General features: G+C 44.1%; 1 protein-coding gene across 1 annotated transcript in view; it reads right to left on the bottom strand.

The window, feature by feature from the left end:
- Nucleotides 1-14,397, bottom strand: part of LOC311146631 (proton myo-inositol cotransporter-like) — a gene marked incomplete at both ends in the record, with an annotated part of 53,203 nt that overhangs the window by 18,350 nt on the left and 20,456 nt on the right. Inside the window, one exon of the mRNA XM_084183161.1 lies at nucleotides 33-141. Within this exon, the coding sequence (XP_084039287.1) occupies nucleotides 33-141 (109 nt within the window). The remainder of the gene's footprint in view (nucleotides 1-32; nucleotides 142-14,397) is intronic.

The following is a 14,397-nucleotide window of genomic DNA, read 5'->3' as shown; positions in this document are numbered from 1 at the left end:
CTAAGATGCTAAAGCTTAGGCTGTGTACTCACATGACGGTGTTGATCCCAGAGAGCTGTTGGAACATCTGAAGTCCACATCCCACCAGGAGCGCTCTCCGCGTGGGGGGGTAGGTCAGCATCCTCCAGATCACAGGGCCAGCTGGACACACATGCACACACACACACACACACACACACACACACACACACACACACACACACACACACACACACACACACACACGCACGCACGCACACACACACAAAGGAGCAGAGGTTAGAATAGACCTATTGATCATCATCAGTCTATCAATGAACAAACACAATACACATGAAACAGGTCAACAGCGATACCAACAAGTGGCTGAAGTTTGTTCAGTTCTGTCTGAAAGTAAAGTTCTGTCTGAGACAGCAGGAGAAGCAGCTGGCTTATAGCGGAGACCTTCAAACAGAGACTCCAGGGAGAAGCAGTCATAATAGGATAACAGAATGTCTGGACAGGCATGCAGCGCTTTGATAAAGAGACTCACACACTTACTGACTGATTTACTCCACTGAGATACAAAACACACACAAGAATGGACACATATGGACAAACACACACACACAGAGACACAGTTACACAGACACATGCTGATAAACATACACACGCTGACAAACACAGACAAACACACACACATGGATACACACAGTGTTGGTGGGGAGCAGCTGTGAGTGGGTGGATGCTCGCTGGGCTGGGAAGAGCTCCTTTAGCTCCCAGACAGGCCGAACACACACACACACAGCTACCGGACAGCGCCCCACTGACACAGAAAACACTCTCCCCAGGACCAATCACAGCAGGCTCTCCCGAGAACCAATCAACACTGACCGAGCCACTTGGCACTCAGCCACACTCACCAGGGGGACCAATCAAATCACGCTGTTCTTCCCAGCACAACACTTTCTGATTATTACTGCTGTCATCATCTTTGAATGCAGAATGGATGTGTCATCTTATGCCTCATAAGCGTAGCTATGTTATTAATCAAAATATAGATCTGTTCATATCTTGTGTATCACAAAATAATATAAAGATGTCACAAACCGTCATGGAAGTTGACAGCCTCTTATTACTTTATTATTACTAGCTGACGGAAGTGAATGTTGACTTGGACTGTGTGTGTGTGTGTGTGTGTGTGTGTGTGTGTGTGTGGTGTGTGTGTGTGTGTGTGTGTGTGTGTGTGTGTGTGTGTGTGTGTGTGTGTGTGTGTGTGTGTGTGTGTGTGTGTGTGTGTGTGTGTGTGTGTGTGTGTGTGTGTGTGTGTGTGTGTGTGTGTGTGTGTGTGTGCGCGCGCGTGTGTGTGCGCGCGCGCGCGTGTGTGTGTGTGTTTATCGACTGCGTGAGTAAAGTGAGTGTGGACAATCCTGCCAGGTTACAAATGCAGCCATCAGAACCTGAGAGGAAGTGATGTGTTTATGAGAGTCAACTATTTGCAGAGCGCTAACATTGTAGAGGCAGGATTGGATGGCCCCAGGAGACAATACCAGAGGACAGAGATCTGATTAGCTGCAGCTCAGATCCTGAGACATGGACAGCTAGATTGCCGTGAACCAACCGACCTAGGTAATGGGTCTGTTAATGAATGAAGCGCTAACTTCACAGAGACGCACAAACACACACACAGACCGATAAACACATGTTGCTTGTGCATACACTCACATCCCCCAGCAAGAAAACCAAAAATGTCGCTCAAACAGAAGGGGGAACGTAACAAAATGGGGGCTCGTCCGGGATCTTGTTTCCCATGAGTATGGTAGTCGCTCTAGTCACCTACTCTGAAGCTCTGCTGTGCCCAGATATTTGAGTGTTCAAAATACACTTTTGTGGTAGAGTTTCTGTCACTGACATCCACCTTGAGGTGTTATAAGATTTTTTAAAAAGTAGAGATTGAACAACAGAAATTAGAGCTTGAGCACAAGGAAAGAGAACGTGAGGAGAGATTGGATCAACATAAATGAAGAGGTGGAGCACAGGGAAAGACAAGATGAGCGTGCAGCCAAAGAACAAGAACGAGAACGCGCAGCTAGACTAGAACAAGAACAAGAAGAATGTGTGCATGCCATTCGATTAAGAGAGATGGATCTGGAAGCTCTCCGAATCCAGTCAAGCCATCCTGCACCCTCAACAGAGTTTGATCTTTGTCGGAACAGCCAGCTTGTACCGCCTTTCAATGAAAAGGAGGTGGATGTATATTTTACTATGTTTGAGAGGATTGCCACATCCCTAAAATGGCTGCGAGATATTTGGTCACTGCTCCTCCAAAGTGTTCTTGTGGGAAAATCTCAGAAAGTGTATGCCGCCTTATCTCTTGACCAGAGTTCAGATTATGACACTGTTAAAGCTGCTATTCTTCGGGCTTACGAGTTGCCCCAGAGGCATACAGACAAAAGTTCCGTAAATTACGAAAGACAGAATCACAAAGCCATGTTGAGTTCGCAAGGGAACAAGCATGTATTTTTGATTGGTGGTGCGGTTCACAAGAGGTCAAGGACTCATACTTCTCGAACAGTTCAAGAATTGCCTTCATGAAAGGATTGCGACCTACATTTATGACCACAAGGATCTCACTCTTGAGAAAGCTGCAGTTCATGCAGATGAGTTTGTGTTGACACATATACAGTGGGGAAAAAAAGTATTTAGTCAGCCACCAATTGTGCAAGTTCTCCCACTTAAAAAGATGAGAGAGGCCTGTAATTTTCATCATAGGTACACGTCAACTATGACAGACAAATTGGGAAAAAAAAATCCAGAAAATCACATTGTAGGATTTTTTATGAATTTATTTGCAAATTAAGGTGGAAAATAAGTATTTGGTCACCTACAAACAAGCAAGATTTCTGGCTCTCACAGACCTGTAACTTCTTCTTTAAGAGGCTCCTCTGTCCTCCACTCGTTACCTGTATTAATGGCACCTGTTTCAACTTGTTATCAGTATAAAAGACACCTGTCCACAACCTCAAACAGTCACACTCCAAACTCCACTATGGCCAAGACCAAAGAGCTGTCAAAGGACACCAGAAACAAATTTGTAGACCTGCACCAGGCTGGGAAGACTGAATCTGCAATAGGTAAGCAGCTTGGTTTGAAGAAATCAACTGTGGGAGCAATTATTAGGAAATGGAAGACATACAAGACCACTGATAATCTCCCTCGATCTGGGGCTCCACGCAAGGTCTCACCCCGTGGGGTCAAAATGATCACAAGAACGGTGAGCAAAAATCCCAGAACCACACGGGGGGACCTAGTGAATGACCTGCAGAGAGCTGGGACCAAAGTAACAAAGCCTACCATCAGTAACACACTACGCCGCCAGGGACTCAAATCCTGCAGTGCCAGACGTGTCCCCCTGCTTACGCCAGGCCCGTCTGAAGTTTGCTAGAGTGCATTTGGATGATCCAGAAGAGGATTGGGAGAATGTCATATGGTCAGATGAAACCAAAATAGAACTTTTTGGTAAAAACTCAACTTGTCGTGTTTGGAGGACAAAGAATGCTGAGTTGCATCCAAAGAACACCATACCTACTGTGAAGCATGGGGGTGGAAACATCATGCTTTGGGGCTGTTGTTCTGCAAAGAGACCAGGACGACTGATCCGTGTAAAGGAAAGAATGAATGGGGCCATGTATCGTGAGATTTTGAGTGAAAACCTCCTTCCATCAGCAAGGGCATTGAAGATGAAACGTGGCTGGGTCATTCAGCATGACAATGATCCCAAACACACCGCCCGGGCAACGAAGGAGTGGCTTCGTAAGAAGCATTTCAAGGTCCTGGAGTGGCCTAGCCAGTCTCCAGATCTCAACCCCATAGAAAATCTTTGGGGGGAGTTGAAAGTCCGTGTTGCCCAGCGACAGCCCCAAAACATCACTGCCCTAGAGGAGATCTGCATGGAGGAATGGGCCAAAATACCAGCAACAGTGTGTGAAAACCTTGTGAAGACTTACAGAAAACGTTTGACCTGTGTCATTGCCAACAAAGGGTATATAACAAAGTATTGAGAAACTTTTGTTATTGACCAAATACTTATTTTCCACCATAATTTGCAAATAAATTCATTAAAAATCCTACAATGTGATTTTCTGGAATTTCTTTTCTGATTTTGTCTGTCATAGTTGACGTGTACCTATGATGAAAATTACAGGCCTCTCTCATCTTTTTAAGTGGGAGAACATGCACAATGGGTGGCTGACTAAATACTTTTTTTCCCCACTGTAACTACCTTCACAAACAAAGCACCCAGTAGTTATCCCTACTCAAAAAGCAATCCAGAGAAGTCACCTCCTACTGCGAGTGCCCAAAGATAAAGATCGGCAGAAAACTGGTTTTTCGTGTCCGCCAGTTTGTTATTACTGCCATGAGAAAGGACACATTGTCTCTCAGTGTCCTAAGTTGAAACAGAAAAATTAGAGAGAGAAAAATATATTTCTTCTTGTGGGAGCATTCCAACCCATTAAGTCTCTGGTTGGGATTGTGGTATATCCTAAACAAGATTTTGGATGTGTATGAACCCTTTGTTTCAAAACGTGTTTGTGTCTCTGCAGGATTGTGATGCTTTTAAGCAGCCGGTGAAGATACTGCGAGACACTGGGGCAGCCCAGTCGTTCATTTTGGAGGGTGTTTTGCCTTTGTCTGACACTTCAGCAACTGGTTACAGTGTGTTAGTACAAGGCGTGGAGATGGGTTGCATGGAAGCTCCGTTGTATAATGTGGAACTCGAGTCTGATCTTATTTCTGGTTCCGTTGTATTTGAAGTGAGGCCTAGCCTACTGGTGAAAGGGGTCTCATTCATTTTGGGAAACGATTTGGCAGGAGGGAAGGTCGTGCCAAATCCTGTCGTTTGTAAGGAACCCAGAGTAGAGGAACCTGATGGGTTATCAGAAAAGTACCCTAGAGGTGTTCCCAGCGTGTGCCGTTACACGTGCTATGTCTAAGAAAGTCGCCGGGAGCAAGTCTAGTGTTGAAGAGGATGTCAGCGATCCCACCATAGTCGATCTGTCTGAGAGGTTTATGGGTGATCCTGATTTCGGTAAGCCTCCTGAGTTGACCTCTCCTTTGAAAACCCCAAAGGTGAGTGAGTTTGTAGAGTTGATACTTCGATGTCTAGCAAGCAGCTCATTGTGGAACAGAGTAAAGATGTTTCCCTCTCCCCTCTTTTTGCTGAGATATGTCCAGAGGAGGAGTTTGATTAAGTTTGTGTGGGTTACTTTGACAGAGATGGTGTTCTAATGATGAAATGGCGTCCTCGCGCCACAAGTGTTCCAGTTACGCTTCGACAAGAGATACTGAGGTTGGCTCACGATGGTAGTATGGCAGGCCATCTTAGGGTCAACAAGATGTATGACTGTATCTTGCATAACTTCTTCTGGCCTGGTCTGAAACAGGATGTTGTGTCTTACTGTAAATCCTGTTTTCCAGCGGACGGATAAACCGAACCAAGCTGTGCCGGTTGCACCTTTGCAGCCTATTCCTGCTTTGACAAACATTTCAGCAGGGTTCTGGTGGACTGTGTTGGTCCTTTGCCCAAAGCAAAGAGTGGTAACCAGTTTCTCTTAAACATCATGTGCGCTGCCACTCGTTTCCCTGAGGCAATTCCACTGAGGAAAATGACAGAAGGAAAAAGTTACTGCGGATATTGCAGGAGTTTCCCCTTGAAATCAGACATGTCCGTGGAAAGGACAACTTGGTTACTGATTATGTCTCAAGGGTGGGAAGTCAATAAGTTGTGTTTTGCGTTTAGCTAGTGTGTTGCTCTGGCTCACAATTTATTTTGACTGCACATCTTTCTATATTGGAGATCAGTTTTGTTTTGTTTGGTCTCGTTCCAAGAGGACGCAAGTTATAGAAATGTATGTGAGTTTTTCAAAAACTTGTGAGGGTTAGGCAACTATAGAAATAAAAAAGATCATTTTTATATGTACAGTACCAGTCAAAAGTTTGGACACACCTACTCATTTTCACTATTTTCTACATTGTATAATAATAGTGAAGACATCAAAACTATGAAATAAAACATATGGAATCATGTAGTAAGCAAAAAAGTGTTAAACAAATCAAAATATATTTTAGATGTTAGATTCTTCAAAGTAGCCACCCTTTGCCTTGATGACAGCATTGCACACTCTTGGCATTCTCTCAACCAGCTTCACGAGGAATGCTTTTCCAACAGTCTTGAAGGAGTTCCCACATATGCTGAGCACTTGTTGGCTGCTTTTCCTTCACTCTGCGGTCCAACTCATCCCAAACCATCTCAATTGGGTTGAGGTCGGCTGATTGTGGAGGCCAGGTCATCTGATGCAGCACTCCATCACTCTCCTTGGTCAAATAGCCCTTACACAGCCTGGAGGTGTGTTTTGGGTCATTGTCCTGTTGAAAAACTAATGATAGCCCCACTAAGCCCAAACAAGATGGGATGGTGTATCGCTGCAGAATGCTGTGGTAGCCATGCTGGTTAAGTGTGCCTTGAATTCTAAATAAATCACAGACAGTGTCACCAGCAAAGCACTCATGAACACGAGCAATGGACATCACATCACCTCCTCCATGCTTCACGGTGGGAACTATACATGGGGAGATCATCCGTTCACCTACTCTGCGTCTCACAAAGACACGGCATTTGGAATCAAAAATCTCAAATTTAGACTCATCAGACCAAAGGACAGATTTCCACCGGTCTAATGTCCATTGCTCGTGTTTCTTGGCCCAAGCAAGTCTCTTCTTCTTATTGGTGTCCTTTAGTAGTGTTTTTTTGCAGCAATTCGACCATGAAGGCCTGCTTCATGCAGTCTCCTCTGAACAGTTGATGCTGAGATGTGTATGTTACTTGAACTCTGTGAAGCATTTATTTGGGCTGCAAATTCTGAGGCTGGTAACTCTAATTAACTTATCCTTTGCAGCAGAGGTAACTCTGGGTCTTCCTTTCCTGTGGCGGTCTTCATGAGAGCCAGTTACATCATAGCGCTTGATGGTTTTTCCGTTCATCTTTCCCTCGATCCTGACTAATCTCCCAGTCCATGTTGCTGAAAAACATCTCCACAGCATGATGCTGCCACCAACATGCTTCACCGTAGGGATGGTGCCAGGTTTCCTCCAGACGTGACGCTTGGCATTCAGGCCAAAAATTCAATCTTGGTTTCATCAGACTAGAGAATCTTGTTTCTCATGGTCTAAGAGTATTTATGTGCCTTTTGGCAAACTCCAAGCGGGTTGTCATGTGCCTTTTACTGAGGAGTGGCTTCCGTCTGGCCACACTACCATAAAGGCCTGATTAGTAGAGTGCTGCTGTCAAGGATTCTGCCGAAGCTGATCCTTCTCCTTGCTCAGGCAGGCTTCGGCGTTCGTCGTCCCCGGAGTACTAGCTACTGCCGTTCGATGTTATCGGTGTTTGTTTAGTTTTGTCTGTATTGTTTACACCTGTTCGTCATTATGTTAATTGTTTCCCTTATAATTACCCCTGTCTCTCATCTGTACTTTGTGTGTGATTGTTTTCCCCTTCACGGTTGTCTATTTTTTGAGCGGGTTATTTCCTCCCGGCGTGGAGTTATTTTCTGTGTCCTTTTGGATCCTTTTCGTATATAAAGTACGTATCCGAGAGTTCTGTGTCCTGCGCCTGACTTCGTTTACCGCATCTCATAGACAGTCGTGACAGCTGCAGAGACGGTTGTCCTTCTGGAAGATTCTCCCATCTCCACAGAGGAACTCTGGAGCTCTGTCAGAGTCATCATCGGGTTCTTGGTCACCTCCCTGACCAAGGCCCTTCTCCCCCGATTGCTCAGTTTGGCCGGGCGGCCAGTTCTAGGAAGTGTCTTGGTTGTTCCAAACTTCTTCCATTTAAGAATGATGGAGGCCACTTTGTTCTTGGGTCTTTCAATGCTGCAGACATTTTTTGGTACCCTTCCCCAGATCTTTCTATTAAAATGTATTGGAGTGAGATCATTTATTTCATTTGGGATATGTATTCCGAATATATCCACATCACCATCAGACCATTTTATTGGTAAACTACATGGTCATGTACAATGTTTATTTTTTGTGATCCAATACTTAATATAGTACATTTATCATAATTTGGTTGTAATCCAGAGAGGTTAGAAAATGTATCTAGATCCTCTATGAGGCTGTGGAGGGATTCTGGTTGTGGAATTAAAAGAAAACATTAATCATCAGTATACAATGACACCTTTGTTTTTAAGCCCTGGATTTCTAATCCCTTGATATTATTGTTGGATCTGATTTTAACAGCTAACATTTCGATGTCCATAATAAATAGATATGCCAATAGTGGACAACCTTGTTTCACTCCTCTTAACAGTTTACAACTTTCTGAGAAATAGCCATTATTTACTATTTTACACCTAGCGTTACTATACATGATTTTAACCCATTTTATAAGAGATCCTCCAAAATGGAAATGCTCCAGGCATTTATATATAAACCCCAGTCGTACTTTATCACCATAATGGATTTAATGGTGCTCCGTAGGATGTTCAAAGTTTCCGATATTTTTTTAGAACTCAACCCTGATCTGTACTTCTCCACAACTTTGTCCCTGACCTGTTTGGAGAGCTCCTTCGTCTTCATGGTGCCGCTTGCTTGGTGGTGCCCCTTGCTTAGTGGTGTTGCAGACTCTGGGGCCTTTCAGAACAGGTGTACAGTGGGGAGAACAAGTATTTGATACACTGCCGATTTTGCAGGTTTTCCTACTTACAAAGCATGTAGAGGTCTGTCATTTTTATCATAGGTACACTTCAACTGTGAGCGACGGAATCTAAAACAAAAATCCAGAAAATCACATTGTATGATTTTTAAGTGATACATTTGCATTTTATTGCATGACATAAGTATTTGATACATCAGAAAAGCAGAACATAATATTTGGTACAGAAACCTTTGTTTGCAATTACAGAGATCATACGTTTCCTGTAGGTCTTGACCAGGTTTGCACACACTGCAGCAGGGATTTTGGCCCACTCCTCCATACAGACCTTCTCCAGATCCTTCAGGTTTCAGGGCTGTCGCTGGGCAATACGGACTTTCAGCTCCCTCCAAAGATTTTCTATTGGGTTCAGGTCTGGAGACTGGCTAGGCCACTCCAGGACCTTGAGATGCTTGTTACGGAGCCACTCCTGGCTGTGTGTTTCGGGTCATTGTCATGCTGGAAGACCCAGCCACGACCCATCTTCAATGCTCTTACTGAGGGAAGGAGGTTGTTGGCCAAGATCTCGCGATACATGGCCCCATCCATCCTCCTCTCAATATGGTGCAGTCGTCCTGTCCCCTTTGCAGAAAAGCATCCCCAAAGAATGATGTTTCCACCTCCATGCTTCACGGTTGGGATGGTGTTCTTGGGGTTGTACTCATCCTTCTTCCTCCAAACACGGCGAGTGGAGTTTAGACCAAAAAGCTCTATTTTTGTCTCATCAGACCACATGACCTTCTCCCATTCCTCCTCTGGATCATCCTGATGGTCATTGGCAAACTTCAGACGGGCCTGGACATGTGCTGGCTTGAGCAGGGGGACCTTGTGTGCGCTGCAGGATTTTAATCCATGACGGCGTAGTGTGTTACTAATGGTTTTCTTTGAGACTGTGCTCCCAGCTCTCTTCAGGTCATTGACCAGGTCCTGCCATGTAGTTCTGGGCTGATCCCTCACCTTCCTCATGATCATTGATGCCCCTCGAGGTGAGATCTTGCATAGAGACCGAGGGTGATTGACCGTCATCTTGAACTTCTTCCATTTTCTAATAATTGCACCAACAGTTGTTGCCTTCTCACCAAGCTGTTTGCCTATTGTCCTGTAGCCCATCCCAGCCTTGTGCAGGTCTACAATTCTATCCCTGATTTCCTTTCACAGCTCTCTGGTCTTGGCCATTGTGGAGAGGTTGGAGTCTGTTTGATTGAGTGTGTGGACAGGTGTCTTTTATACAGGTAACGAGTTCAAACAGGTGCAGTTAATACAGGTAATGAGTGGAGAACAGGAGGGCTTCTTAAAGAAAAACTAACAGGTCTGTGAGAGCCGGAATTCTTACTGGTTGGTAGGTGATCAAATACTTACAGTAGGGAAAAAAAGTATTTAGTCAGCACCAATTGTGCAAGTTCTCCCACTTAAAAAGATGAGAGAGGCCTGTAATTTTCGTCATAGGTACACGTCAACTATGACAGACAAATTGAGATTTTATTTCTCCAGAAAATCACATTGTAGGATTTTTAATGAATTTATTTGCAAATTATGGTGGAAAATAAGTATTTGGTCACCTACAAACAAGCAAGATTTCTGGCTCTCACAGACCTGTAACTTCTTCTTTAAGAGGCTCCTCTGTCCTCCACTCGTTACCTGTATTAATGGCACCTGTTTGAACTTATTATCAGTATAAAAGACACCTGTCCACAACCTCAAACAGTCACACTCCAAACTCCACTATGGCCAAGACCAAAGAGCTGTCAAAGGACACCAGAAACAAAATTGTAGACCTGCACCAGGCTGGGAAGACTGAATCTGCAATAGGTAAGCAGCTTGGTTTGAAGAAATCAACTGTGGGAGCAATTATTAGGAAATGGAAGACATACAAGACCACTGATAATCTCCCTCGATCTGGGGCTCCACACAAGATCTCACCCCGTGGGGTCAAAATTATCACAAGAACGGTGAGCAAAAATCCCAGAACCACACGGGGGGACCTAGTGAATGACCTGCAGAGAGCTGGGACCAAAGTAACAAAGCCTTCCATCAGTAACACACTACGCCACCAGGAACTCAAATCCTGCAGTGCAAGACGTGTCCCCCTGCTTAAGCCAGTACATGTCCAGGCCCATCTGAAGTTTGCTAGAGTGCATTTGGATGATCCAGAAGAGGATTGGGAGAATGTCATATGGTCAGATGAAACCAAAATATAACTTTTTGGTAAAAACTCGTTGTGTTTGGAAGACAAAGAATGCTGAGTTGCATCCAAAGAACACCATACCTACTGTGAAGCATGGGGGTGGAAACATCATGCTTTGGGGCTGTTTTTCTGCAAAGGGACCAGGACGACTGATCTGTGTAAAGGAAAGAATGAATGGGGCCATGTATCGTGAGATTTTGAGTGAAAACCTCCTTCCATCAGCAAGGGCATTGAAGATGAAACGTGGCTGGGTCTTTCAGCATGACAATGATCCCAAACACACCGCCCGGGCAACGAAGGAGTGGCTTCGTAAGAAGCATTTCAAGGTCCTGGAGTGGCCTAGCCAGTCTCCAGATCTCAACCCCATAGAAAATCTTTGGAGGGAGTTGCCCAGCGACAGCCCCAAAACATCACTGCTCTAGAGGAGATCTGCATGGAGGAATGGGCCAAAATTTTATTTTTTTATTTTACCTTTATTTAACCAGGTAAGCCAGTTGAGAACAGGTTCTCATTTACAACTGCGACCTGGCCAAGATAAAGCAAAGTAGTGCAATAAAAACAACACAGAGTTACATATGGGGTAAAAAACATAAAGTCAGAAATACAACAGAAAATATATATACAGTGTGTGCAAATGTAGCAAGTTATGGAGGTAAGGCAATAAATAGGCTATAGTGCAGAATAATTACAATAGTATTAACACTGGAATGCTAGATGTGCAAGAGATTATGTGCAAATAGAGATACTGGGGTGCAAAAGAGCAAAATAAATAACAATATAGGGATGAGGTAGTTGGGTGGGCTAATTTCAGATGGGCTGTGTACAGGTGCAGTGATCGGTAAGGTGCTCTGACAACTGATGCTTAAAGTTATTGAGGGAGATAAGAGTCTCCAGCTTCAGAGATTTTTGCAATTCGTTCCAGTCATTGGCAGCAGAGAACTGGAAGGAATGGCGGCCAAAGGAGGTGTTGGCTTTGGGAATGACCAGTGAGATATACCTGCTGGAGCGCAGACTACGGGTGGGTGCTGCTATGGTGACCAATTAGCTAAGATAAGGCGGGGATTTGCCTAGCAGTGATTTATAGATGGCCTGGAGCCAGTGGGTTTGACGACGAACATGTAGTGAGGACCAGCCAACAAGAGCGTACAGGTCACAGTGGTGGGTAGTGTATGGGGCTTTGGAGACAAAACGGATGGCACTGTGATAGACTACATCCAATTTGCTGAGTAGAGTGTTGGAGGCTATTTTGTAAATGACATCGCCGAAGTCAAGGATCGGTAGGATAGTCAGTTTTACGAGGGCATGTTTGGCAGCATGAGTGAAGGAGGCTTTGTTGCGAAATAGGAAGCCGATTCTAGATTTAACTTTGGATTGGAGATTCTATATGTGAGTCTGGAAGTTGAGTTTACAGTCTAACCAGACACCTAGGTATTTGTAGTTGTCCACATACTCTAGGTCAGACCCGTCGAGAGTGGTGATTCTAGTCGGGTGGGTGGGTGCCAGCAGCGTTCGATTGAAAAGCATGCATTTAGTTTTACTAGTGTTTAAGAGCAGTTGGAGGCTACTGAAGGATTGTTGTATGGCATTGAAGCTCGTTTGGAGGTTTGTTAACACAGTGTCCAATGAAAAATACCAGCAACAGTGTGTGAAAACCTTGTGAAGACTTACAGAAAACGTTTGACCTGTGTCATTGCCAACAAAGGGTATATAACAAAGTATTGAGAAACTTTTGTTATTGACCAAATACTTATTTTCCACCATAATTTGCAAATCAATTCATTAAAAGTCCTACAATGTGATTTTCTGGATTTTCTTTTCTCATTTTGTCTGTCATAGTTGACATGTACCTATGATGAAAATTACAGGCCTCTCTCATCTTTTTAAGTGGGAGAACTTGCACAATTGGTGGCTGACTAAATACTTTTTCCCCCTACTGAATGTCATGCAATAAAACACTAATTAATTACTTAAAAATCATACAATGTGATTTTCTGGATTTTTGTTTTAGATTCCGTCTCTCACAGTTGAAGTGTACATATGATAAAAATTACAGACCTCTACATGCTTTGTAAGTAGGAAGACCTGCAAAATCGGCAGTGTATCAAATACTTGTTCTCCCCACTGTATATTCTCCCTAACATCCTTACCCCCTTGCAACAGATGTGGGATAAACACACACACACGCACATACTCTAACACACTCAACCCCTTTCCTCCACAATCAACCATAAGATCAGATGCTCAACGGTTGTTACATCCCAGAGCCCAACTCAAGAAAGGACCTGATTTACGAATGCATATACAGTTACAGCTGTTTGAGAAAGCATGAAAGATTAAGCAAAAATTGAAAACAATGTGATATTTGATTAATCTATGTCAAGTCCTAGGTGATGGAGTTCAGATCCACCCTCTTCCCCTGAGACACAAACACTCTGATCCCCCGTTGTAACCATTTTCCCCAAGCATCTTCGTGCAGTCAGAGTCATTATTTTGTGCCACCAGGGCCACAATAATATGCCCCCTCTCTGATTGTCCGAGTGTGACCCCCTCCCCATGGGTTACTGCAGCCAGTGTTGCCAGCACTGCCACTACCTGGGTGGGGGTACCCCACCGGAAAACCCACCGGCTAGGTACAAGATCGTCAAGGTTCTCATTAGCAGCTTTGAGAATTTCCTTGTATATTATGCTCTCCCATCAGGGGGCTCTGGCTTTGTAGGACCAACCCTGCCAGGCTGGCTCAGAATCTTGAGGGGGCGGTGCTGCTCAAGTAGGTCTCTGACCGCATTTATTTTTCTGTTTTGGCTGCATATAGGCAACTCACAGCAGGGCCATAAAACAGATGACTTCTCTTTGGTGTATGGGTCGCTCAGGTGGGTGTCTAGGATATAGGGTTGAGGATCGTTCCATCATGATAGGTGAATAAACAAAATAGATTAGATGTATACTTTATTTTAAAATGTATATCCCTCATCTGCACAAAATTGAAAGCTCTCTATCACAACCCCTGCTCACAGACACACGTTGGTTCTGGGATATGCAACCATTTCCTTTTTCACTCACTTAACGCCACACATTTCCAAACACAAAAACGCACACCACACCTTCCATCACAATACATCCAAACATACCCACATACAGTGAGGGAAAAAAGTATTTGATCCCCTGCTGATTTTGACAAAGACATGGTCAGTCTATCATTTTAATGGTAGGTTTATTTGAACAGTGAGAGACAGAATAACAACAAAAACATCCAGAAAAACGCATGTCAAAAATGTTATAAATTTATTTGCATTTTAATGAGGGAAATAAGTATTTGACCCCTCTGCAAAACATGACTTAGTACTTGGTGGCAAAACCCTTGTTGGCAGTCACAGAGGTCAGACATTTCTTGTAGTTGGCCACCAGGTTTGCACACATCTCAGGAGGGATTTTGTTCCACTCCTCTTTGCAGATCTTCTCCAAGTCATTAAGGTTTCGAGGCTGATGTTTGGCAACTCGA

The sequence above is a fragment of the Coregonus lavaretus genome (genome assembly GCF_964263955.1).
Source record: "Coregonus lavaretus genome assembly, chromosome: 19".
In the NCBI taxonomy this organism is placed as follows: domain Eukaryota; kingdom Metazoa; phylum Chordata; class Actinopteri; order Salmoniformes; family Salmonidae; genus Coregonus; species Coregonus lavaretus.
The sequence above is the reverse complement of the archived record's forward strand: the minus strand, read 5'-3'. Positions and strand labels throughout refer to the sequence as shown.